This window comes from Pyxicephalus adspersus, chromosome 5, assembly GCF_032062135.1.
Source record: "Pyxicephalus adspersus chromosome 5, UCB_Pads_2.0, whole genome shotgun sequence".
NCBI classification, from domain to species: Eukaryota; Metazoa; Chordata; class Amphibia; order Anura; family Pyxicephalidae; genus Pyxicephalus; species Pyxicephalus adspersus.
In genome coordinates this window covers 137,269,696-137,282,615 of record NC_092862.1, presented here as the reverse complement: position 1 = coordinate 137,282,615, position 12,920 = coordinate 137,269,696, and the positions used below count along the sequence as shown (strand labels likewise).

The window sequence follows — 12,920 nt, the reverse complement described above, 5'->3', positions numbered from 1 at the left end:
ACCGCTAAGTGGGTAACAATTATATCATTAAAACTACCGTATTTTTTGCCGTATAAGACGCACTTTTTCTTCCCCAAAACCTGGGGGGAAAAGTTAGTGCGTCCTATACGACAAATGTGTTAAAAAAAATATTTAAAATATTATACTCACCCGATACCCGATCCTGCGTGTGTCTCTGCAGCAGCGTGTCTCTCTTCTCTCCTCTGCCAGCATCGTGTTTTCTCCTGTCTGTAAAGCAAAGCGAAAGAAGCCGGCACAGCGCCACCTGCTGTTCCCTGTCCTAACTGCCGTACAATAGAAAAAAAGAACAGAGTGATCGGAAGGGGAATTTGAATGACAGAGTGAACAGAAGGGGAGTTTGAATGACACAGAGTGATCAGAAAGGGAATTTGAAAGGTACAGAGTGATCAGAAAGGGAATTTAAATGGCACATGAGTGATCAGAAGGGGAATACTGGTATGAATGGCACATGAGTGATCAGAAGGGAAATAATCTTTCAGAATCTTTTTTTCTAGATTTTCCTCCTTTAAAATTGGGTGCGTCTTATATTCCGGAGCGTCTTATACGGCGAAAAATACGGTAAATAACTCAATCAAAAACAATGAAATGGACATCAACTTGTGAACTACTAAGGCAACTAGAATGTTCTTTTGAGTTTATTTTAAAGTGAACCTGACCTTGACTACAAAGTACAAAAAGTTAATAGAGTGCAGGGTTACGGGTAAGCACCTGTGTTAGCTTTTAGAGTAATACTTGTGTTCCTGTGCAGCCCCTAGGCCCATGTAGTAAATTATTGTGGTTGTCTTTGGGAAGAATATCTCTTACATTGCTGGCCATTGGGAAGAACGTTACCCTTACAGATAGCCATAAAGATCATTGGTGTCACTTAAACTGACCTAAGAGGTCAAACTACTCACTGCTCAAGGAACCCCTAGCAATTTCTGAAGGAACCCTGGTTAAAAATAGTAAAATGCTAATATGTGCAGGTATCCCCACCATCTTGGAGAACGTTGCATTGGCCTGCCAATGTCTGGAGGAACCATGCTTAAGAAACTGCTCTACAGAGTGCCAGCTTGTCTAAGCTCTGGCGTCTCCTGATGTCAGAGCTAAAACAGAAAAGGATGAAGGCCCTTAATGTGACATTGGGTCTTTTAACTAGCAGGTCAGGCCTAAGAACTGTCAAACGGGGAGATCATTTACAACCTTGTCTCCGCATGAAGCGGATCTGGAGTGTGGCCGAGCAAGTATAACGGTCATAGGGCTTGGACTGTCTGCACACAATGATACCTTTCCATAAATTGGTAAAGTGACAGTGACAGGGTCTCTGCAAACTGTAGTTGCAAAGTTGCCATGGCCTGGATCCAGGGTCTAATATAGATTTCATAAGGACTCATGTGCAGACTCATACAGACACTTGCATCCATCACTCATATTTTTGGCACTTTTCAGATCATATCATTTTGCATTTATGATAATCAAATTCTCTGCTGTAGTTCAAAATACAAAGCCAAGTCACCTCCTTTCTCTCAGCCATTACTGGGCATTGAACGAGCAATGAAAAACTTATGAGGTCAACCCTTCAGCCTAGGTTGCTTTCTCTCCAGCCAACATGTTATTTGAATGCAGAAGACCTCATAAGCTCCGGGCAAATGTAAGTGTTGCTAGACTAGAAATTTAGGTAAATAGCAGAACAAATTCAAGAATTTACACTGCTTAATTTTTAGGAATTAAAACTGAATAGAATCTGCATAGACTAAAAGAGGAACAGTCTTCTTTGTGCTAACCCATTGTAGAATATATTGAATTGCAGACCTTTATGCCAGCCACACATACCTTTTTTATGAGGAATAGCAGTTCAAAAAATGAAAAAGGCCAGTTAAATCTCTGCCATGCATGCTAAACAGCAGCTACACATATGTATATCATAGATAAGCTAACCTCAAGCTCATATTGGCCTATATCCAACGAGTCATTGGAGAAGTAGACTTCCTCGATGCTGTTGATGATCTCCTGTTGAGCTTCTGGATCAATAGCCTGTTCCCGAAATTCCCGTTGTTCCTCCTTAAAGAAAAAAAGATGAAATGTGTAAGGTATTGTATTTAACAATACAATATAGTGGTCCAAAAATTCAGATTTATTTAGAATTTGCTACTAACAAGTTCTAACATTTGTCTAGACAACCAGCAAGCAGCAGAAATCAGCTGGCTGCTGTTTGCACATAGGCAACATCACCCCGTACCCAGACGGCTTTGTCATGAGAATCTTTATTAATTCTTATGAATGAAAGAAGTCATTAATAAAATATATCAGGCTGTGCAAAATGAAGGCTATCAGCAGTCAGAAAAATGACTGTATATGGCAATGTTTGTTCTTTGCGTGTTAGCCACAGCTCCTTTTATTGGAATTTTAACAGGTAATAGTAAAACTTGTAAGAATTTAGACAAAAGGAAAAATAAGAAAAAATTAATGATCAGGCAGGTCCTTATTGCAAAAAAGGGCATAGGATGTCTCTTTTACAAAAACACTGAGAAGTCCAAATGCAGCATAGGATCCCGGGATGTGCTGGGCAACAGATTCTGCCACGAATGAAACAACCCCTGCACTTATCAATCAAGATGGCCAAAGATAAAAGCAGGGAAAAGAAGAAGAAAAAATTAAAGGCACAACACGCGACAGAACAGGGATTGGTGAGTGTATTAAAAAAATTGCAACCAAGCAGGTAAGGTTTTTTTTATTGCAGAGGGGACATTCCCTGTCACATCTGAAATAAAGGACCTGCTTGGTCACATTTATTATTTTTAGAGTTTAGTTCCGCTTTAAAAAAAAAAAAAAAAAAACATTCTTGAGCTCTTATCTGTGACTTTGACTATGCCGAGATGATATCAATAGAAAGAAGCATTCAAAGCGAAACATTGTAGTTTTGTATAACCAGGATTTACAAATTTGCACCATATCTTAGCCAGCAACTAAAAAGTGCTGATTCTGGACGATGGCTGAACAAAAACTGTACCATCCAATTGGAGGGAAAAAAAAAAGCAAAGGAAGGCATTGCCAGGGAAAGTATTGTGATCTATGTGACAGGTAATGAATAACTCAAGGGTTATATCTACATAATTCGGTGTTCTCACCAGGCCCTTTTAGCCGACTGCTCCATACAGTACTTTTCAGTAACCACCCAGCGGTTTTTAGGTAATTACTGAAAAGATGGGCAAGAATACACCTGCCTAAAGCTTCTTTCCACCCAGCTCAAAAACATTTCTGGGGAGAACATGGATATTACTCAATATGCATACCTTTTATATATGAAAATAGTCTACTTCTTAGGGGTTAGAACTCCCAGCACTCAGTTTCAGGTTCAAATTTTTGCTAGGACACTATCTGTGAGGAGTTTGCAGGTTCTCTCCTGTTTGCGCGGGTTTTCTCTGACATTCCAAAAACATTAAGTTAGGTCAATTGGCTTCTTTTTAAAAATTGACCTTAGACTGTATTAACCTCCCTAGCGGTTCATTTCTTTCCAGTTTTATGTCTTAAAGGGGTACATTGTTTTTCATGAAAATTTATTTTACAGTATAATATAATAGTATGAGTATAATCAAGTTTGAAACACAAAATCATGTACAAATAATAAATTGAATAAATTAAAAAATCTATATATTTTTTTAAAAAAATTTTTTTTAAAATACATATTATACTAATATATATATATATATATATATATATACACACTGTAAAATAAATGTTCTTGAAAACAATACTGCTTTTACACATATAAATCCAATGTATTGAATTCAATACAGTTATTTTCTATTGAATACAAATGGATTTTGAATTTTCCGCCCCGAACCACCACCAATGTACACGCGCACCAACGTCACCGGGTACTCCCCGGTGACTCATCGGGTGCAAAAGCCGGCCGGAGGAAGAAGGAAGAGGACAGGGATCCCGGCGATGGACGACCCAGGACGCCGATAGATCAGGTAAGCGCTGTATTTACTATTACCTCCCATAGATTTACCTACCACGAGTGTGACTGCTTTTAGCAAGTTTTTTCTACCCCGAGTCACACTCAGGGTTACCGCTAGGGGTGTTAATGACATATGACTATTGTAGGAACATTAGATTGTGAGCTCCTTTTGAGGGACAGCTAGTGATATGATTATGGACTTTTTAAAGTGCTTAGTAATATGTCGGCGCTATATAAATACTGTGCAATATTAATAATAATTCAAGGTTCACATTAGTGCAAAGCTGACTGGAGAATGCCTTGAAAAACTTTCTCATTAGCCAATCTGCTAATTTATATCAGGGCAAGCATTTTCCTCGATTCCAGATGAAAAATGTTAGATTTTAGAGGAATCCTACATTAGGCATCTCTTACTCTTGTGTCATTGTGTCCATTTGAAAAGAGAGGTTCCATGGCATACATCTTCAGTTGCCAGGTTACTGACTAAATTACGATGTAAAAAAATCCCGAAAAGAGCCTACAGTGCAGAGAAAGCGCTCCTGGAAGACGTCTGTGACTCATACTAAATCCTTAACACTTTCAGAGGCAGGAGGCTGCTTAATTGAGCACAAGGAGTTGTAAAACAGTGATTCAAAGTGATCCTCGCTGGCTTGATTGCAATCTTACTTCACTGTCACCGAGTAATAAAGTGGCAAGGAAGACTGACGTCTCCCAATGAAATGACACACATTCCTGCACAATATAAGAATACACAATGAGCTGGGGAAACTTGAAGCAACAAGAACAAATGAAAAAATACATTGACACCGATATAACAGCATAAATTTGTTCACCTGGTAGTATACTACAATTTGGAATGGTAAAGGCTGAACTCTGGGGAAATCCGTTAAATACACACCGTATTCTCCCCAGTCCCTTTTAGCTGGGCGAACCGCCTGGCACTTTTCAATAACCACCCAGCTGTTTTTGGGTGGATCTTTTGATGGATGATGCAAAGATCTCTCTGCCAAAAGTTACACTATTACTCACAATGAAAATGAAGATTTGAATTGGAGGAGTTCCTCACACTGAGAATTAAGTTTTACTAATGACCCCGACTACAGTTTGGGGTGTTGGGGGTGAACGCTAAATGTAACATGCTCATCCTTTCTTTAGAAAGTCATCTAAATTGAAAAGTTGAATTTAGGTGACTTTCTAAGAAAGGATGAGCATGTTACATTTAGCGTTCACCCCCAACACCCTAAACTGTAGTCGGGGTCATTATTAAAACTTACCATTAAAACAGTAGACAACCGTTCTATATAAAGTAAAAATAGATTTTTTAAGTGCATTAAAAAAGGGGGTTCAGCACTGCCCCTTTAAATATTGATTGTAGAATGGTAGTGCAGCTCCTCCAGGGATACCAATATCACGCATTTTGGGAGGCTCCTGGCTGCTCCTTCTGCGCATGCCCGATCTCGGGGCATTTTTCCACTAAGGGGAAAGGGATGCCAATCTCATGCATGCACAGTGAGATTGGCCCCCTTTTTTTCCACCTTTACAGCAAGCTACGTCACCTGATCTCACACCTCCATAGTGCAAGATCAGCTGACATAGCAAGAAGACCAGAAAAGAAGAGTAAAGATGGCGGCTCCCGGCACTTCCTTCGTGCCGAGACGAAGATTTCCAGGACAGTGCAGGACCGGATTGAGGAAAGGTCCAGCGCCATCTAGGGATCTGTGGGATGAATGGTAAGTGTGCTTTTTTTATTTTTCACTTTAGTTTCACTTTAAGACTTTCCAAACAGTAAATCAACCAATATTGAATATATTTATATAAAAATTGAATAGAAAAAAACAGTCAGTCAACAGCTTCAAGGTTTTTATCATCAGAAACAAATTGGTATTTGAATTAATCTCAATTTGCCCTCCAATGGGTATAATAGGAAGGCCTCTGCTCAGAGATGTTATCTGTAGGTTCCCCTCCTTTAAGGCAGCTCAGATTTGGCATGGAAGTCGTCTTATCTCCTGCATGAGTTCAGTGCTGATAGCAGTCTCTGAGCTGTGCAGAGGACAGTATATGAAATTAAACAATTTGTTACTGAAGCTACTTCCTAATACGCAAATTAGTGGATTTCATAATGCAAAGAGCCAGAATATGTTTTGCCTGCATTCATCATGTGTAATGCAGCCTTTATCAACTTCTTTAACATAGGGGAACCCTTGAAAAACCTTTCAGCTCTCAGGGAACCCCTTCTGTAATTATTATACCCACAGCCCACAGTATATTAGTGTGGTGGTCAGAAAGAATGCCTCTTACATTGCCGGCCATTGGGAAGAATGTCACCCTTACAGATAACCCAAAAATCATTGGTGTCACCTAAACTGACCTGGGAGGCACAAATTGCTCAAGGAACCCCCAGCAACCTCTGGAGGAACTTTGGTTGAGTAACACTGGTTGACCATCATACGCACAGCACTGATCTATTGTACTGAGAAAGGAGAGGAAGGATGAGTGAGCTATAGGAGGGGACAGATTGACAAATTGGGGCATACTGATAAACAATGCCAGGGACCTCCACACACACTAGATTTTGTTAACTTAATATTGATGTATATATTGCTATGTATAGCCCAACGCGTTTTGCCGTTAGGCTTCCTCAGGGAACCTGATAAGAATGCTATACCATATTCATCAATTGTTAGAGATTTATTAATGTGACTTCCAAAGTATTGGCGTCATGATGTGAAAAGGGCCTCTTGGTTAAAAGAAATAATGTTCTGCTGCCAGACATCAAGCAAGGAGTCCTGCAGGACGGACCCGAGAAAGCCTCATGGCAAAACGCATTGGATAGAGACATTGTGCACAATTGTTATTATTTTAAAACTATTAGGCTGCTCTGTATAGTAATTTGGCAAAATCTTCCAGCAAAATTGAACTGGAAGATGCCCATCTATAATGGTATGTGACTCTTTGGTATGACATTTGTCTTTATACCCATATTTGTGGCCTATGTTTTACATTGTAGGACAATTTATTACCAGTTTCTAGTTTTTTTTTTAATATTGAGGTAATTTGAAAATATTGTATACTAACATTTTAATTAAAAATGTTAATCTTAATAAAATAGTTACATTTTATATTACATTTCAAAGGCTCTAAGTTTGCATCTTGGATGAAAGAAGTCTGTTCACGCAGCTCAATGACTCGGCAACAGCAACTTCTTCCTTGAATTTAGATTGTAAGGAACTTTTGGGAATGGTCCTCTAATCCTCCTGTGTCGTTGTTTGTATGTCTGTCATTTGCAACCTCTATTTAATGTACAGCGCTGTGTAATATGCTGGCAATATACAAATACTGTTTATTAATAGTAATATGGAATGGCATAGCTGAAAATTATATTCATAACTGTGTTTTAAAACAAGTTGCTTGGATGTGCTGTCTTTTTAGATAACCCATGGTGCTCCTGTAATCCTTTGTGTGGTAAAGTTCCACTTTTAACAAGGTTGGATCAAACAGGGAGTTTTGCAAAGAGGGACAAGTGACGCCCCTTCTGCAATAATCATTCTTACCTGCCTGATCTTTCCATGGAACTGGGAATACCTGGCAATACCAGGTTCCCCTGTGCTTGCCAGGAGTTACACCATTCTAACCTGGCAACTGAAGATGGCTGAAGATAGCAAAGATGAAATGAAGGAGGAAGACGATTGGGACACCCTGTGATGGAAAAGGGACAGGTTAGTTTAGAGGGGCCTATTTCTGCCTTAAAATGGAACCAACCTCCTGCACTTGTGTCCTGCAACACGTCTCTTTATCTATTGGGCAACCATCAATGATATATAATTGGCACCTGGCTCCATTCTTGGCATTTTACAGAATATTTAAATGTAAAACACAGAACTAGTTTTGAGACTTCAAAATCATTGACGGCGATATGCTGCGTCTGTGCTCGACCCCGCTATTTAGAGCAACGCATGGTGTGAATACAGTTACAGGAAAACTCGGAAGCAGTAAATGTTTTTGTTTCGCAGAAAAGGTTGTTGATGTTTTTCCGAACCTAAACAGAGGTTTAATGTGCACATTTTTAGCAAACACCGCCTAAAAGAGTTCTTTAAGCAGACAAAGAAACAGTCAACATCACCGCTTTCATATAAGACTCCAATTAGACTTAGATGAGATGTGTGTTCTTGCATACAAATGCTGTTATGCTTGCACCTCATCTGCGTAAAATATAATGCAAAGAAAGCAGTGACCTCGGCAAAATATAAAATTTATATTCAAAGACACACACACAAAAGAAAGAGAATATGATAATGCATTATGTGGTCGCTGGTGGGGTCCAGTACCAATATGTCTGTCCTAGTTATGGTACAAGCCACAGATGGCCATGAGAGTTACTGGAAAACAACTTAAAGATGATGTTTATTCTACTTAATTATTAAAACCTGTTTTTATTTACAACATATTACAACATCACAAAAGTGTCTAATCCTCTATACCAGGAGTGTCAAACTCAAATCACATAAGGGGCCGAAACTTAAAACTCAGGCTAAGTCGTGGGCCAAATTTTTATTGGGATACATAGAAGTATAAATCCTTCCTCACCCTGAGACACCATATCACACGCCATCCTCGTGTATAATGTTCCAAAATTAAGAACACACTTGTCATCGTGAAGCATTAATATAGTTTCGCTTTGCCGTCTTTCAATAAATTGTCTCTTCTGCATCTACTTTTTCTCTTGTTGGAAATTTTGGGAGTGCTTGCTTTTTTGTTCTTTAGCAGCTTTTTCTGAGGTCGGTGTACCTGACCTATCGTGGTCTATGTGAGGAGAGGCAGTGACTGTGCCGAGGTGGAGGCCGATGTCTCCGAGTCTGGAGACATTGCTAATGTAACATCCCACTGAGATTCCATACCTGAAGCAGCAGCAGCATACTAATGGCAGCAGGATTGGGACTCTGGCACAGTCGTGCTTAGTGCTGGGTCTCGGGAGGAGTGTGAAGAAAAAAAATGGGGACCTCCTCTTGGAAGCATGGTCAGGCACTTGTGTGGACCGCTGCTGCTTCTACCGAGATTTCTGGGACTGGGTCCTCTTACCTGCTAATGTCAGGCGTATAGTTATGGTTTGTGAGGTGGCCATCTGGGTGCTGTACAAAGCTTCTTGAAACATCACAGCATCCTGCCTCAATACTCCTCTCAAGGGACCTCAGCCCTGATCCAAACAGTGACCTGACTTCTGGGAGCAGTTATGCAATATGAAAATGCCTTCATAGCTAAGGGTCAGTTTGGAGAATCGAGTTCCTCCAGGGAAGCTGCACTGACATGTCTCCGAATAACAACCATATTTGATGCTGGGCTATTGGCTTTAGACTTGAAATCCATGGACTGAAAAGAATGGGCCAAAGATAGTGTGAGGAGAAAGAATATAGATAATGCTGGACATCCTCTAAAGCAGCGTTGCTCAACCAGGGTTCCGTGCAACCCTAAGGTTCCTTCAGAGGTTGCCAGGGGTTCCTTAAGCAATTTGTACCTCTCATGACAGTTTCAGTGACACCATTGGGCATTTTGGCCATCTGTAAGGGTGAGATTTTTCCCAATGGACAGCAATGTAAGAAACATTCTTCTCAACAACAACAACCACACCAAGATACTGTGAGCTGTGGATATAGTAATTATAAAAGGGGTTCCCCGAGATCTCAGAATTATTTCAAAGGTTCCTTATTAGTTAAAAACGGTCAAAGAGTGCTGTCCTAAACACTAAAAATTGCTACACTGCACACTGTGAGCAAAAACTTTAGTTCAATAAAAGCCTATACCACTGTGCAAGATTGAAGGTTAAGCTGGAGTTCAGCTCCAAGCAAGATGTCTAATTACAAATCCCAGTGGAACTGGAAAAGCATGTAAACAACCAAACAATAGCTGAGTTCTAAATACTTAAAAAAAAACGAATATGTATATTTTTTAATATAGCGTGAATAACTGATAAAACATGATAAAGGTAAGGACAAAAATCTGATTGGCTGCTATAATACAGAAATTTCTTGCTTCAGACTTGGCTTTAAATTTCATAGGTATGAAAAGACTTGTCCAGCTGGGATTGAGCTCTTGGGGTTATCACCGGATAAAAAGCAATCAGATCAACCAGAAGATAAAGTGACAAGTAATTACATACAAGAAGGAACAAAGTGCGCTCGCTCTGTGAACTACATCACGCAACATGTGTACACTAATAAATGTGTTTATTAAGTCTGGAACATGAAGTAAAATAGCTTTACGCTCAGTGCTGCGGGTGACAAGTCCCCATGATTATTCCATACATTGCAGCCACATGTATCTCTATTACAGCAATTCTGCAGGAAGTTCCCTAGAGAGACAAAAAGCACCAAGCACAAGTGTACATAAAGATTTAACTAGGGAAGGGGGGAAAGGGAGAGGAAATAAGCCCTTGGAAGGATGTAACAGAATCTTAGGTATAAATCAAGCCATCGGGTATACTACATACGGTAGTAATATATATTGGGGTTGTTTCAGTTGGTCTGGTGGTTCAGCAATGTTCAGTGTACAAAAAATGAGGTCAGCTGACCACCTAAATACACTGAATGACCAGGTTCGTCCGTCAATGGATTTCTTTGTTCCCTGATGTCGTGGGCATATTCAAATTCTGAAAGAGTGGTTTAGGGAACATGAGACATCATTTTCACCCATGGATTGGCCACTACACAGTCCTGACCGTAACTCCATTGAGAATCTTTGGGTTGAGCTGGAAAAGACTTTACCCAGCACTCCGATACCTCGGATACCTTCCCATCAATAAAAGATCTTGGCAAAAAATGCATGCACTCCAGACGATATTAAATGTGAGATTGGAAAAGCACGGTTGGCATTTTGCAGTGCTAGATCCCTAGTTCAAACTTCGGCTAGGACACTATCGGCATGGAGTTTACCTCCGGGTACTCCGGTTTCCTCCCACATTCCCAAAAAAATACGGTTAGGTTAATTGGCTTCCCCACAAATTGACCTTAGACTGTATTAATGACATAATACTATGATAGGGACATTAGATTGTGAGCCTCTTTGAGGGAAAACTAGTGACATGACTATGGACTTTGTAAAGCTCTGAGTATTATGTCAGCGCTATATAAATTCTGGATAATAATAAATGCATAAACGTATTGAAATTATACCACAGCCGTTATGAAAGCTAAATGCAGTCCAATGAAATATGAGAGTCTGTAACTTTTTTGAACAGACAGTCTATGTATATAAACATTCTCAGCCCCAACAATGACACTTTTTTTTTATCTTTTTACCTAAACCCAACAAAGACCCCATATTTGTTTCAGCAAAAATTACTCTCCTAAATTCAGGTCTCAATATTCTCATAATGAAGATACTGGTTTAGGTGTATTGCTCCCCATTTTATTGATGATTTTATTGTAAACCATATAACAAGAAGCATTGATCTTTAGTCTTGATATCTAGAAAGCATTTGACTGTTTTAGTTAGCCTTTTATGTTCTCAGCTTGAATGCATATCAATATCCAGGGTTGTCTCCAGCTGCTCGTACACAATACCTATACCCTACTCCTTCAGTGTCCATTAAACTCAATTAGGCCACTTGATCTTCCCTTCAAATACACAAAGAGCCATTAGCCACCTACAACATACAATCCAAAGATATCCTTGGAATCCAAGACCCCCGGAAAACCAATTCTCACAAACAATCTAATAACATTGAACAAAACCCTTCAACCTCCACAGAGAACAGTCACATTACAAACTAAATATGACTAAAAAAGAAGATTTGGCAATGAACATACCCAATGGCAATGCTATTTATATGGCAACAACCCATAAATCCCAGCTAGAAAACGAACAAAATATAAGCATTAGGAATACCCTTCACATTCTAAAGGTATAGATGAGCATGTTTACTGTGTTATGTACATTTATGTGTGAACATAGTCCCAATTTTGGTTTGACCACATCTGAAGAAATATGCCTAGAAAGTCCTTCCTCTGAATGCTTATTATCAAACATAAATATGAACATATAGATACATCCACAGTAGACTCTAGAGCTGGAACAGAAGGAGAAGTTTGGCGTAATGCTAATAATTTTGTTTTATTGATATCACACTCCAGTTTTATTCACACTATACAGTCCATATGTTGGAGGTGCCATGCTCAAAGATGTAACTTATACCATATCTACTGGGACTGTCCTACATTGGGCTCATTTTTACCTACCTATTTAGGAAATCCCTAAACATTCCATTTCACCTTAGGAATCACATTTTGACTGTTACAAGGTGTACATTACCATATCACTCAAACCTCTATAATACAGAATACCTTACAGTATGTTTTAAACCATTTAATGGGTGGCTTTAAAGGTCTCTGCTTCCCATGAGCATCTATGACAAGAACAAGGCTGCAAACACATGCTCAATATTTGTCACTGCAAACAATCCTTCATGATTGCTTCCAGTGACAAAAGAATGACAGATGAACAAACGAGTGCCGTACACACAGCGCCATTCTGTTCTTTGGGGGGCATTCTGCTTTGCTCTTCACTTCTATAGCAGTCGTTCATAAATCTGCCAAGACAGATCCATGAACTACGTCAGACGACCTCTGCACACGTCACATTCCCACCCAAGATGAGTCCAACCATTTGTGATGGGCGAGAATCATTTGATGTGTGTACATAGCCTTTGTTTTTAGGTACCTTATCTTGATTCTTGAAGTTTCTAGCCTGCAGTAGCAGAGTGAGATAGAGGAGAGGAGAAAAGAAGAGAGGAAACAGGAGAGGAAAGAAAAGAGAAGAGGGAAAAGAGGAGAAGAGGGAAAAGAGAAGAAAGGAAAAAGAGACGGGAGAGAAGAAAAGCAGGAGAGGAGAAGGGAGAGAAGAAAAGCAGGAGAGGAGAAGAGAGAGAAGAAAAGCAGGAGAGGAGAAGAGAGAGAAGAAAAGCAGG

The 12,920-nt window shown here is 39.6% G+C and overlaps 1 protein-coding gene across 1 annotated transcript in view; it reads right to left on the bottom strand.

The window, feature by feature from the left end:
- VPS50 (VPS50 subunit of EARP/GARPII complex) overlaps positions 1 to 12,920 on the bottom strand; it is a 135,431-nt gene that overhangs the window by 105,360 nt on the left and 17,151 nt on the right. The window contains exon 3 of the mRNA XM_072412872.1: positions 1,939 to 2,061. Coding sequence (XP_072268973.1) covers positions 1,939 to 2,061 — 123 coding nt within the window. The remainder of the gene's footprint in view (positions 1 to 1,938; positions 2,062 to 12,920) is intronic.